Source organism: Anser anser, assembly GCF_964211835.1.
Source record: "Anser anser genome assembly, chromosome: 2".
NCBI classification, from domain to species: domain Eukaryota; kingdom Metazoa; phylum Chordata; class Aves; order Anseriformes; family Anatidae; genus Anser; species Anser anser.
In genome coordinates this window covers 109343478-109358164 of record NC_139721.1, presented here as the reverse complement: position 1 = coordinate 109358164, position 14687 = coordinate 109343478, and the positions used below count along the sequence as shown (strand labels likewise).

General features: G+C 42.5%; 1 protein-coding gene across 1 annotated transcript in view; it reads left to right on the top strand.

The window, feature by feature from the left end:
* JARID2 (jumonji and AT-rich interaction domain containing 2) overlaps nt 1–14687 on the top strand; it is a 211172-nt gene that overhangs the window by 183419 nt on the left and 13066 nt on the right. Inside the window, exons 7-12 of the mRNA XM_083827018.1 lie at nt 78–1095; nt 5251–5750; nt 10626–10718; nt 11153–11271; nt 11418–11488; nt 12329–12443. Of these exons, the coding sequence (XP_083683144.1) occupies nt 78–1095; nt 5251–5750; nt 10626–10718; nt 11153–11271; nt 11418–11488; nt 12329–12443 (1916 nt within the window). The remainder of the gene's footprint in view (nt 1–77; nt 1096–5250; nt 5751–10625; nt 10719–11152; nt 11272–11417; nt 11489–12328; nt 12444–14687) is intronic.

Genomic DNA, 14687 nt, shown 5'->3' with positions numbered 1-14687 from the left:
TGGTAACATTATTAATTTACTGTTCTGTTTTCTGTTTCCTTCCTTCTGCTCCCCTGGCGACACTCCTGGCTTTGTAGGTTTCTAAAGTCAATGGAATCACTCGAATGTCATCTCCGAGTGCAAATGCAGCCAGTGCCAAAAAGATGAGAGAAGTCAGACCTTCACCGTCCAAAACTGTGAAGTACACTGCAACAGTGACAAAGGGAACTGTCACATACACCAAAGCCAAGAAAGAACTGGTCAAGGAAACCAAACTAAATCACCACAAACCCAGTTCACCTGTCAACCACACAATCTCAGGGAAACTAGAAAGTAGCAATGCAAAAACCCGCAAACAGGTGCTATCCCTTGGAGCATCCAAGTCTAACAATACCGCTGTTAATGGTGTAAAAGTCAATGGCAAGTTGAACCAAAAGACATGCACTAAGGAGGTGGGGAGACAGTTAAGGGAGGGGCTGCGCAATTCAAAGAGGAGGCTGGAAGAGACAAATCACATAGACAAAATACAGTCGCCCACCAAGAGAATGAAAGGGGCCATCAACTTGGCAGAAGCTGCAAGCAAAAAGGCAGCTGTAGAAAAGCCTTTGCTGAATGGACACCTTAAAAAGGAAGTGCCAGAGAAGAATTTGGAAAGAAATAGGCCGAAAAGAGCCACTGCTGGAAAGAGTACGCCAGGGAAACAAGCACATGGCAAAACTGAAAATGCCTCCTGTGAAAATCGTTCTACCTCTCAAGCGGAGTCCTTGCACAAGCCACAAGACTCAATGGGAAAGCACGAAAAGGGCAGTAGTAAGTCTGGGTGGGGGATGCTGGGGGAGATTCCCATCCTTAGGCCCTCCACCAAGGAATTTCATGACCCACTGATATACATTGAGTCAGTCCGAGCTCAGGTAGAGAAGTATGGGATGTGCAGGGTGATTCCTCCTCCAGACTGGAGACCTGAGTGCAAGCTAAATGATGAAATGCGGTTTGTGACACAGATTCAGCACATACACAAGCTAGGCAGGCGCTGGGGACCCAACGTGCAGCGGCTGGCCTGTATCAAGAAGCACCTCAAATCTCAGGGCATTACCATGGACGAACTCCCACTCATAGGTAAGGGCTGTGGTTTCCTTGGCCTTTTGCCGCTGCTTGTTAGAGTCCATATGCAACTTTATGCTCCGTTTGCCTTTATGCTTAACTGAACCCCTGTTCAATTAACACTACAGAGTGTCGGACCTCTCCCTTTGGTCAGATACGATGCAGGTAGGTTGTGGGAGAGCTTCGCCAGGAGGCTTTGTATTGCCACCTTCCTCCTGCTAGCTCTTTATTTTACCCAGGGAAATATGCTATACAGCATCGTGGTCTTCAGATTTAAGGATCTCCTGCTTCCCCTACTTTTTATTTTATTAAATAGTATAGCTATGGATATTGGTAGTCTTGGTTTAAATGTTGCCTTGGAATGTTCTTGGACCGTACCAAAGGTGTTTTCCAAACAGGTTACGATGCTGCCAAGCAAGAATACAAATATTTTTCCCCCTTCCTTTAAAAGCATTTAACCAAGGGGAAAAACATCTTGAAACTGACTTCTATTTGGGTACTCAGGCACTTAAAATCACAAATTTGCAGTGACCTGCTGACATTTAACAACCATTAAGTGTCAAGAATAGGCAGTAAAATGTGGTTGATTGCAAAATGGAGGTTTCATTATTTCTCTCAGCAGGTGTCTGCCAGGGCTAATGCCTGAGTGAGAATCACTTATTTAACAGAATTCTTGGTTTATGGTCTGCTGTCAAATATGACACGTGACAAAAATGTGACAATAGTTTATAAAAACATGACAACAGCAGCATACAAATGAACTATTGAATGAGCCACCTCCATCTCAACTGCCTTTGCAGCCATGACATAGTAACAAACTTTTGTTTTTAATTTGTGTTAACCCTCTCCTTTGTTTCTGAAGTGTTTTGAGTCAAATCGCACAGGATCTGCATGTTGCAACTTGAGGCTAGAATTTTGCCTTTGAGGCATTATCTCATCAGAGGCAGCTATCAACGCTAGTTGGATTAAAGGACACACTTTTTTGTTTAAACTGTTCACAATGCTTTTTCTCCCCATTTTAAAATTTTGTTTTTTGTTACACATGGTAAGTGAGTGAAAATGCATAAAAGCACACAAAGAGATTGCAAAGTTTACGGTGAACCAATGAGGGGCTCGACAGAGAATGACAGAATTTGAGGAGAAGGGGTGAGGGTTAGCGCTCTGTTGCAACAACCATGCAAAAACATTCAAGGAAATCTGAAAATTAAAATCACTCAAGCAGCAATAAGTGAACATTTTGTATGCCTAATGTATGCAATGGTTGTATGCTAATAGAGAAGAATAATGAATTAAATTTACATTGGCAAGAGAGAGAAGAAAATGTGCAAGACAGCTCGATTAACGCTCCTGGAACAATGTTAACTTTTTAATGAAATACCTTAACTCGGCATTAAGATGGCATTACTGTTAATTATTTGTATTATTTAAGCACCTAAGAGCCTAATTAATAGGCAAGGATTCTATTCTGCTGGGTGCTATATAACTGGAGCAAACAGTGATCTCTTATAAAATTTGCATCCTATGTATCCTTTCTGCAGTTAATTGCCTACCTATCTTGTGTTTAAAATTAAAAACAAAATGGAGAAAAGAAGCTGGAGATCATCACTGTACAAAGATTAGAAATCTGTTGGCTCCGGCAGGAAAGATGTAAAATGATCTGTGATGATAAATGCACACTTATTCAAGTAGACGTACATACAGATTCCCTCTTTCAGGGCCGAATCACATTTCCATTGAAGTAAGTGGGAGTTTTGCCAGTAACTTGTGTAGTGCCAAGGTTTGGTATTAAACGCATACCTGAAGATTTAAGATTTTTTTTTTTAATGAGCTTGCTCAATAGGCAATTAAAAAATATTCCTAACGTACTGAAACTAAGACAATTAAAAAAAAAAAAAGACAACGCCGTTTCTGCACATGTGCCAGGTCTCATATTTAAGCCATTTTGCTATCGGCACTTTAGAAATGGAGTTAAAACTTTTTTTTTTTCTTTAGCCTTTCAAGGAAAGTTTAAGCAACATGCTTAGTCCAGTCCTGGAAAACATCAGCATGAGATATAAATGCTTCCAAAAGTTATGACTGTGTGAAATGGAATTATAATTGAGACCATTTTGTAAACCATAGTTGTGGCTGGCCCTATGGAACATCTGCCAGATATATGGGACTCTGATTGAATGATGTGATACTTACGGTCTTATATTGCAGAGTGATTATGAGCTATCATTCCATTATACTGGAGAATATTGCATTTCTTAAATAAGTCATAAATATTGTGTTGAAACTAGGACTTTAAACTGGATGTGCACAATTTGTTGCACAGCAGAACATGTATAATATCAAACCGGAACCATGCTTCTTTCAAAGTTAGGAGTGTGTTACTCAACTTCATATAGAGGGCTGCATCAATTGGATAAAAAGCCATCTTAAATTATACTTTCAGTTTATTTGTGAACTGTGCATTTGTAACACTAGACCAAAAAAGTGCTTTCTGTAATAGAGGCCAGCTTGAGTATTATAATATGGGGAAAATTAAGGAGGAAAGAAGGAAAACCTTTCAATTTTTTTTTTCCCAATGGTGTTGACCTTTTCTTTGCTCAAAGACTTAAACATTTAGCCTATTAGAAGAAAAAAGAAAAAAGAAAAAAGAAAAAAAAAAGGTAAACCTGCTATGCTGTGGCCCTGCCTACAGCCTTGTCGTATACTTCTCAAGGTCTTTCTTGTGATTTTGGCCACAACCAAAAACCTTTCCCCCCCTTTCCACACCTTTGACCAGGGCTATGCTGACACCATTAGCAGGCAGCCTCTCGCTCTGCTGTCAGTGTCATCTGGAAATGGTGGATTGGCACAAGCAGTGGGAAGAGGGGAAAACAGAGGGAAGAAGGTTGTATGGGAGGGAAAATGAAGGAGACTGAAAACTGGGATCAGCAATGAAGTGTCTGAGGTACAGCATGGTGTAGTTTTAAGGCGGTAATACTGCTTGCACAAGCAAGCAAGACAATAAAGCTGGGCCTTACCAGATGCTGTAGCTGTGCATCCAACAGTAAATATTTACCATAATGCTGCTTCTTGCACTTTCCTGTTTTATAATAGCATTTCTTTCTAAGTGCTAACTGCAATGGCGTAATGATTTTCTACTTTCGTCACAGAAAAAGAAAGAGAAGGAGAGACAATGTGGCAGCAATGTTGACACCAGTTTTGTATTAATTCTTTCTTCCTTTAGCAGTGCCCTGTTGAATTGTAGGTGGTCTTTGGCCAGTTTCTTAACTCTTTCTGCTGATGATTTATTTCTGTGCTTTGAGAGTATTTATGATACTTCTTTTATTGTTCATCATCCTTTTGGCTGCTTTTTATGCTGAAGTTTGTATAATCTTCGGTTTTTATTTTTTGACTGGAGTGTGAAATGTGCTAGTCATCTTAAAACATACAAAACCGTAATGGAATATAAAATATGGATGGCCTCAAAGTGGGAGAATGCATCTGGAACTTTTTATGTAGTAGCAGTTGCCAGCTTTCTTTTAAGGCACCTCCTCCCCCTTCCCCCATCTTTAAATTATTTTTTTTTCTACCTGTAGTGAAATTAATGATGTTATTGTGCTCCTTTTAAATACATATTATATTCAAAGTGTTGTTCGGACATGAGATAATGGATATTTCACCTCCAGAAAGGATAAATACTCGTCTATTTGACTGCCAGCACCTTTCTTGACACTTGTTTTGCTTCTTTCCTGAATAAAACAGATGTGGGACTGGTGACAGATGAGGGGAGGGTGGGAGTGTGGGGGTTTTTAAGAGTTGGACAACTCTTGTCTCCCCTACTGCTGGGTGATACAGGGGAAAGACGTGTCAGGCGATAGCTGGGGATGCCCTGAGAAGAGATGGGCATGAAACTCGAGAAGAGCAAATTTAGCCATAGGGAGTGCCATTGCAAATAGCAAAGTACGATAATTCTGTGAACAAATTAAGTTAGCAAAACAGCAGAGTGCGCCTGTCCTGGGAGGCGTGCAGGGTGGGGACAGTCCTGCTGCGGTGCCCAGGTACCCAGGGCTGTACAAGTGGCACGTCCCGTATGTTCCCAGCTAGCAGGAGCGCTTGCCGTGTGCCATCCGCAGGTTTCCTAACCAGTTCCTGTGTTTCCCTTTCCCCCCTCTGCTGCTTGGCACACGTGGACCCCAGGAGGCTGCGAGCTCGACCTGGCCTGCTTCGTCCAGCTGATCAACGAGATGGGGGGGATGCAGCAAGTGACTGACCTCAAGAAATGGAACAAACTGGCAGACATGCTGCGCATCCCCAAAACTGCACAGGACAGGCTGGCCAAGCTGCAGGAAGCCTACTGCCAGTACTTGCTCTCCTACGACTCCCTCTCCCCCGAGGAGCACAAGAAACTGGAGAAGGAGGTCTTGCTGGAAAAGGAAATCTTGGAGAAGAGGAAAGGACCTTTGGAGGGACATTCGGAGAATGCCTACAAGTTCCATTCCTTGCCCCGGTTTGAGCCCAAAAACGGACTCATCAACGGCGTGGTTCACAAAAATGGCTTCCGTAACAAGTTAAAAGAGGTCGACGTCCCACTGAAGACGGGCAGGCGGCGGCTCTTCGCTCAGGAAAAGGAGACCACGAAGGAGGACGAGGAGGAGGAGGAGGGAGTTCTTAGCGACTTACACAAGTGTATATACAAGGTAACGAGGCGGGCTCTGCTGGTTTCCTTGCGCAGAACTGCCGCAGCTGTGGTCCAGGTTGCACCCAGTTTTGGGGGGAGCTGGTGGGCTGTTACATCCGGGCGGTCTGCTGGCTTTAGCCTCATCTGCCTGGCTCGCACGGCGTGCCTGAAAAACTGGAATGCCTTATTGTCGTAAGGAGACGTACTGCGCCAGGCTACCCCCCTCTGCCTCCTTGTGAGAGGTTCCTTGAATAGCTCTGTCCAATTATCCTTGCAGACACAATTTTTACTTTCATTTTCTAGTGACATTTAAAGCAATGTTCTGCTTTCTCACCCCTTCTTGCGAGTCTCTTGTTGTAGTAGCAGCACTTCACATCAAAGCTAGCATCACTGGAAATAGACTACATTTAGAAAGGGCAAATTGAAATGCAAACAATATTTTCATCTGCGATGCCAAATTTTGCTCAGCACTAACAGTCACATGAACACTTAGTCCTCTACATATCAAGTACATCATTTACAAAAGAATGCTGACTCTCTCACTGTGTTTTATTTGGCAGTCTCCTGCCCTTGAGCAGGACTTGGCACTGCAGCTCGCAGTGCAGTTCTGAGTTGTGCTGAACTGTTAAGCCAAGCTCTGAGAGAAATATAGAATTCAGTGTCTGTGCCCAGGAAAGGAATACGCCGTTCTTCCCTTTCCAATCTCACTTCCATCACTGGGAAATGAAGCCAGATAGCCCAAAGTGGCTTATTGCTAAGCTATTTAGAGACTGCGTGAGCTCATGACTTGGGCTTTATAAGCTTTCTTCGGGTTTCTTTGCAGCCTATTACGATTTGTCAGCCAGAATTTCTTTTATTCAGGGACTCCATCCTCAGTCTCGCTTTTGAAAAGCAATCTCTTTGCCATCTGCCTATTGGACAGAAGCATATCTAATGACAGCGGTGTTTGTGAATAGTGAAGTGGCATTTCGGTGGTTAATATACTGTGCTTAATGATGTGAAATGAAAAATTTGATACAACTTACTCTGACTGCTGTATGAACAACCTCCAGCGTAGCAGGGGGGAATGCCTCTACTTTTCCAGTGAAAGTCGCAAGTTGAGGTTTAGAAGATAAAAAAAAGTAGCTCAAAAAGCAAAAATGTAATTTATTAAGTGAAGTATCCGAATCAGGCTTTTAGAAAATAAGGGGAAAAAAAAAAGGCAAGCAAGATATGGTTGGTAGCCTTTCCCCCCCCGAAAAGTATGAGAGCTCCCCCCAAGTTGCTGTTGCTGCACAAGAAGCACTGGTGGTACTGGAAGCATCAGACCTTGTCTGAGTCCAGCAAAACCCAGTAACCGAACCTTAGTAATATTTCTGTTCCATGGCATAGGAATTACCAGAGAGGAGCATCGCTGAGACTGCAGGCTGGTGCTCTCCTCGCCTGGACCAGACTCCTGCCGTGCAGCTCCCTCGGGAGGCCTGGTCTGAGCAGAGGTGCTGGAGCTTCGATTTCCACAGCACTTGAGGGGTTAAACCTCAAGGACAAATGCCTGACAAGTGGTTATGGCACTTAGAGCAAGCCCGAAAGCATAAAAATAAGAAATCTTGCAGTGAGAGTCATTCGTTACTAGGCTGGCTAGTAAGACCAAGCTGAGATGGTGCCTGGCTTTTGGATTCAAGTGGAGGGTACTTCACGGAATTTTATGAAACAAACTTTTTAATCCTGCATTCTCTGTTTTTCTTGAATGATGGTGTCCTTCTGTGTCTGTGTGTGGATGGGGGAGTGTTCTCTTCCTATTAACATGTTTCTGAGAAAATCTAATTTTTTTTTTATCAGAACGTGTCCTCGTGTTACAGTTTCAGCATATGGTGGGATTATAATGGCTCCTTTCTAAAGCACATTTCTCATTCTAATTAAAAACAAAACAAAAACAAAAACCCTTCTATAAATGTCCAGGTCAATAGATCAAGGGCTGGAGGAGAACATCATAATCATATGGACGCAGTCCAATTTAGACCATAAAGTCTATACCTCAGACCATAAAGAGAGACCATACATTTAGGATTTTGCACAGTAATTTTTGCAGTCAGCATGTGCTTGAGCTGGAATGCATTTTTAGAAAGAGACATCCAGTCTTCCAGAAGCAGTTACCACCATATCGCGTGTCAAGGTTAGAGTAAATCTCCTTTGTGTTTGGCTGATTTTCTGCCAGGGCTCCCAAATTACTTTCAGTGTTGCTCCTTGCCAGGCTGTAAGGCCTGCTGTGCTTTTAGGTGTATGCTGCAGGCTGCTGCCCTTGCTTTCTTTACCTCCTAAATGTATGGCTTTTTCTGCCTGCCTTTAATAAAATGTCGTCTCTAAGTATGTTAAGTAGACTGCAGCCATCAAAGAGTTACCTGTTGCAAGATTTTCACTTACTTCTTCTTCCCCATTGGTAGCTCTGAAAATATTTTAAAAATCTGGAGTGGAGCTGACTAAAACCAGAGCACTGGTTTCCATACAGCACAACCTGAATGCTTACAAGCAGGCCTGTTGCGGGGACAGGCAGAAGAAATCATCAAAGCGAGTTTTACCAGCGCTCCCAGGGAAGTGGCCGAGAAACTCCTTGCTGAGCTCACTTCAGCCAGGTCATGCCGTGGTTGCTTTGACACCTGTAATGTTTGGAGTCTTGCAGGATCCTTCTCTGTGCCTTTCCTTGCATTTCCACGCCATGGCCAGGAATGACATACACCAGGCAGGCTTGCTGATGGTCCTCCTAGTTCGTTCTTGAGGCTGATGCAGAGGCCATGGGGGAAAAAAAAAAAAAAGGAAAAGGAAAGCTTGTCCCATAATCCTTTCTCTGTCATGTTGTGAGAGAAAATACTCTATATAGTGTCTCTGTCACAGCAACAGAGACTGTGGTTAGTAGCTTGAAGTTCCCAAGACAGATGCTGAACTGCTCAAGCATTTTTTGAGGGCATTTAGAAAGTTATTTTATTTTTCAGCACTTAATTCTGCATTCTGGTCAAGGTGCCCCGCTACAGCATTTTTAAATTATTTTCTGGACACCCATTAGAAAATTTTGTGAGATCCCTCAGATTTAAAAAAAAAAAAAACACAAGCAAACAAATAAAATGATAGAAAACCTCAATCATTAAATTTGTTTTACAACTTCTAGGAGACTAAAAAGATACTAAATTCTTGATTGAGGAAAAAATGAGTAAATGCAATTTTGAAGGGCCAAACTGTCGAGTTTTTCTTCTTTTCTTGCTTGCTGCATATCTGAAAAACAGAAAGACACAGCTAATCTTGGAAGATCGATCCTCATGCTTCCTTCTCTTTGTAGGATGAGAGAAAGCTGTTGCAGAGTGTTTGTCAGCTTGTGAACAGTGAAGTATGTGCTCAAGTTTGACAACTGTTGGTGCGGGCCCTGCATTTTATGGGACTTTTTGTTTTAAGACTCTGCTTCAGTAAATGATTCATGATGGCATTAAAAGATGAAGGAAATTGCTTATTGTATCGCAAAGCATCCAGCTCTGAAGTTTATGGGAACTGGAGGGCCCCAGGCTGTGGGCATTTCATAAACTTTTGCTACGGCTAATTGCATTGCGTTCAATTAAAAAAGTGACGATGTCACAATCATAGGAGCCCGGCAAAGTGATAGACTTGGCCTCTGGGCGAAAGGCTGCTGTGCAGTTGTTCCCATCTTACTCTTGGGCATAGTTCATAAATAAACAAGAGAAAAGGCTTAGGCAGTTTGGCAGATCTGTTTCATTACTGGAAAACCTAAAAGGTAGCAGTCCAGGAGATAAAACGTCAATTTACATGGAGTTTAAGCCTGTGGTTGCTCAGTTGGGTGAGTGGTGAACACGCTGGGGTTTAGAGGAAGGAGCAATAGATCTGGTAAGGTGCGGGAGATGTTTTCAACCTTGTGTTTGCAGAGCGATGCTGGTCTTGGCCTACAGTGATCCCTGTAAACCAGCGTGGCCACAGCAGCTACTGTGGGGTTCATGAGCTTGGCACCCCCCAGCTCTCACAGGTTGTGGCTTCCCAGTTCTCCTCCTCTTCCCTGGAGCAGAGAAGGCGATAGGTCTGTCCCTGTACGGGTGTACTGGTACGTCTGGCTGAAAGGAGCAAGTGGGTTCTGGTGCTCCTGCCTTCAGTGTCTTCAGAGGATGCTCCCAGAGCTACTGCTGTTATAGATGCACATGAAAGCAGGTACCCAGAAAGTTAGATAGAGCTCAAACAGAAAACCAAGTCAGGTCCTCCTCTCATACAGGCTATGTCCTGCAGTAGTGCCAAGAAAGAGTGCACTCATTTGGCAATTTTACTGTATTTTACTTTTCTCAGCCTTGCAATAAATGGTCCTGGTTCCTTGAAATTGTACTTTTATTGAATGGGGCATAACTAGTTTTTGTGTGCAGGTGATTACTGTAATTGCAGTAAACTTTATTTTTTTGTGACCCCCTTGATCTCATACAATACTGGTTTGATGCTGAACATTTCTGTGAATTTTCTGTCTTTTTCATCTCCTTCTGTGTAGGTAAAAGCATAGCCACATGGTCCTTTGGATCTGAATCTGAAATTCAGGGAGGGTTGAGTACCAAGTTGTGTGTCCGTCTCCTGTAGTTTTCAGATGCAGAGCTGTGCTGGACGAAGCAGTGTACATGGCTTTCTTTGAATGTTCAGTTGGTCTTCTAAAGGATTGGTTTGACAATATTATTTTGACATTAAATATGATGTCATGTGACAAGATTTCTCTATTATTTGAGATATTTTCCCTAATAAGAAATGAGTTTAGATCCACATGTGTTCTGAAGACATCCTTCTCTTTGTGATTTGAGATTGAGCATGTAAGGAGAAGAGTGAAGCCAGGGGAGATGGAGGCACCTTTTTTTATTTTCACTTTTCATTATATTTTCTTTTTCCACAGGGTAGGTCTGTTTCTTTAACGACCTTCTACCGAACAGCAAGAAACATCATGAACATGTGCTTCACAAAGGAGCCTACAGTAGCTGAAGTAGAGGTGAGACCAACACAAGGGGTGGCAAATGTTTTATAGGGGAGAGATTGAGCATGCGGGTTCAGCATAGTTGGTGTTCAGGCACTACCATTCACAGTTCAGTGTGGGATATCTGGTGTGGAAGAAAATTAATTTATTAGATATATATGGTACTGATTTCTTTTGATTTTTTTTCCTAAACATTTTTAATAAAGGTGTTGATGAACTGAGGGGAGAGAAAGATGTTTTAATTCATTTTCTGATGAAGCACAGGAACAAAGAGATCTAAATTCTGTCTTTGCAATCCACTGTTACTTTTAATTATTTATGTTCTTATTTTTAAGCAGTGTTGTATGTTGAGTTACATTTCTGATGTCATTTCTGGGGTTTATATTTTAATGTAACGGGAGATAGCTTGTTCAACAAACTGAAAATGTCACCGTTTTCTTTCGCAACAGCAAGAATATTGGCGGTTAGTGGAACAGAAAGATTGCCATGTAGCAGTGCATTGTGGAAAAGTAGATACCAACACCCACGGGAGTGGCTTTCCTGTGGGGAAATCTGAACCATTTTCAAGGTAAGGTCACAGAGTCAGTGCTGGCTGCCCCACTGATACGAGCAGAGGTGGGGGCACGAGGCCAGCAGGGCAGCGCAGTGCTGGGGACGTTGGTAGCGGGGACGTGGCACTGACATATATCTGCCTCTGTGTCGCCCCTTGAACAGGCATGGGTGGAACCTCACAGTCCTTCCTAATAATACAGGATCCATCCTGCGACATCTTGGTGCTGTGCCTGGTAAGCAAGGCTCTTTCTTTCCTACGTTTTCAGCAGTCCTAAGTTCCCTCTAAATGTGGTTGTGTAGTCATCAAAGCCTTCTCACTCTTTCCAGTCCTTCTGTTGGGTGGCTGCCCGGGTAGAGAGGCAGTTATATGTAGCAGTTGGTGTTTGTAGGACTGAAAGCAGGTGTGCAGATTAAGAATTAATGAACGGTTGAGACCATATACCTGGGAGGAACCAGTTGTGCTTGCAGTATCACTTTCTGTTGTTGCCAGTACATCGGTGTTCTTGTTTTTTGTCAAGGTGATGAAAGACAGAGCCATGCAACTTTCTTATTTGCAAACCTAGATGAGTGCTGGGTAAAGCAGCATGCAGGTTTTTTAAATGAATTGTCACGAGTGTTACAAGCTCCAGCTGCATCTGTGCCATTGAAGTTTACCAGTCGAAACATTAGTTGAAAGCAAAATCCAGTCACCTGTGCAGATGTTGAGCCTGGACCCCACCAGCTGGGAAAGAGGATACATGTTCACATGTATACATACACCTGACAACATGAAGCAACCTCCTCTGATCAATGGCATTGAGCTTGAATTATGGGCTTTTGTCAATAATCTGAAGAATAACATTTTTTACAGCTATTGGAAAACAAATATGTTGAAGGGCACTGTAAACATCTGGTAGTGGAAAATGCTGAATTTATTAAATAAATCACTCTTTGTTAATTATTCACTCTGATAGGAAGACTTAAAACTTCAGGGTCAGCTGACAGGTAGAAGATTTTTCTACCAAGATGACCTCAAACTGTATTTTAATTAGAAATGGCAGTTACTCAAAACTCATTTTCAATCTCTGTTTTAGGAGTGACGATTCCTTGGCTAAATATTGGCATGGTCTTTTCTACCTCATGCTGGTCTCGAGACCAAAATCACCTTCCATACATTGACTACTTACACACTGGTGCTGATTGCATTTGGTAGGTATTCCTGTGCTTTGTTCTTTTCATGTTCACCACAGTTGGCCCTCTGTGGGCTTGGGTTAACAGCAGTTTGAGTAACACCTTTTGCATGGATGAATGCCATCTAGAAATCTAGTCCTTGTGATAGAAGATTTAATGAGAAAGCATCGTATAAACTAACAGGTGGAAAGAAGCCTTTCTTGGAAGAAAAGTTTCAGTTTATCTTCCATGGTCTACTCTGAGATACTTAGTGATTATATATGCTTCTGCTCGATGTATAGAGAGTTGTCATGACATGGAAACTAGCATGACAGCTAGTCAAGGTAGGCTTCCTTTAGGCTGACAGAGAGATACTTGTTCAAGCTAGCTTTATATTGTCACTTGTAAAATGATTGAATCCATGCTCTGACTATATAGGAACCACTTTCTTATTTTACACAAAATATCCTGAACTCTCTATCTACCACATCCTTTATATTTTCTATCATACATTTTTCATTATCATATGGTAATCATCTTTAATGCTGACACACATCATTCTAGTACCTGGATATGGGCATTAGCAGTTAGTTGCTAGCTACATTTCATATTCTGTAGACACTTAATGTAAGTACACTTACATCTATGTACCCCTGGACAAACAGCTCATTAGATCCTGTGATATAGCTACAATTAGCTGTATGAGCAGATATTGTCATCTCTTCTGGCTGTCAGCCTGAAGATCAGCAGAGAAAAAGTAATCATCAGTACAGTGAACAGTAATGGGATGTTAAATCATAGGAAGTACAGCCTCCTACAGATTCATCATATGACACATACGGAGTTAATATTAGTGCACATTGTAAGCAAACATCCTGTTACAGACATGGTCTGTAAGGCTAGCAGAATGCTTTATAAATTGGTGGTGAGACCTGGACAAATGACAAGAGAACTGCCCCCCTTTTCCCCAAAATCTTTCCAGATTGATTCTCTTCCATCATTTGCCAAGTTTGGAAGAACGGCTGTGTGTGTGACTGGTGCTGCGGCACATGGACTCCAGATTGAGGCCTCATTCTTTAAAGTGAACTGAGATGAGCCGTGATAAATCTGGAGGTGCTTTTTATTTGCCTGAGCATAACAAAACCAAGTAAAGCAATGTTGCAGATAAACCCTAGCACGGCAGCAACTCAAGGCAAGTTCAGCAATCCCAGGATTTGCAGTTTCCCACCAAGCTGTGTTGCTCACTTCACAGCAATCAGGTGCCAAGTGCCAGATCTTGGGAACAGGTATCCCCTGAATGGACATAAAGTACAACCAGCAGGGTGCAAGCAGGAGCAGGACATTGACTAGTGGTGAATTGTCACCACATCACATGCCTGCATCCCACAAAGTCGCAGTTCTCCAGATGTGTGAAGCTAACACCTGAGTCTCCTGTTACTTTTTGTCATTTCTGTGTAGAAAGTGCTGCCAGCAGCGAGCACAGAGAGAGGACAGCTAGGTTGTTGGCTTCTAGAGGAGAGGAGGATGTGCAGCTCGGGGCATGTACCTAGCAGTTTTAAATCTTAGTCAGGTCTTTCTTTTGTTGCAAGGGAGGGGAGAGATGTGAGATTTGTTCAGTAAGAAATGAAAGAAGGTAGACTACTTTGTGTACTAACAGTAGAGGTGATTCGTGGTTTCTTGGTTACGAACAGAAAATATTTTTAAATAAAAGGTACTTTGGTTCATGCACATAGAATAAATATACTGGTTTGTAATACAGGTAACAGTATGTGTGTGTGTGTGGATAGATAGACAGATGTAGTTGTGGATGACCCCTCCCTGGAAGTGCTCAAGGCCAGGCTGGATGGGGCTTTGGGCAACCTGGTCTGGTGGGAGGTGTCCCTGCCCATGGCAGGGGGTTGGAACTGGATGGTCTTCAAGGTCCTTCCAACCCAAACCATTCTGTGATGATTCTATGATGTTGGTGTTCAAGAGATGCGAACTTCTGCTCATAACTACTGGAACAGGGTTCCAGTGCCATTAAAATGCTCATGGTGCTATTGCTGATTTTCCTACTCTGATTCTACAGAGCAATGAATTTTCACATTTCTGTTTTGGTGATTTTATGTCTTTTGGCATCTACTGAACACCATCAGACTGAATCTAAATAAACAGCTTTCCATCAGTCCTGAATGTTTTGCAAAAAACGAACTGTGTGGGAATGCGTGTTTAATTTCTTTCTTTTAGTCAATGTCCTGGTCTAAATTGCCTTGTACTGTGTAGCTGTGGACCATTATTTACTCC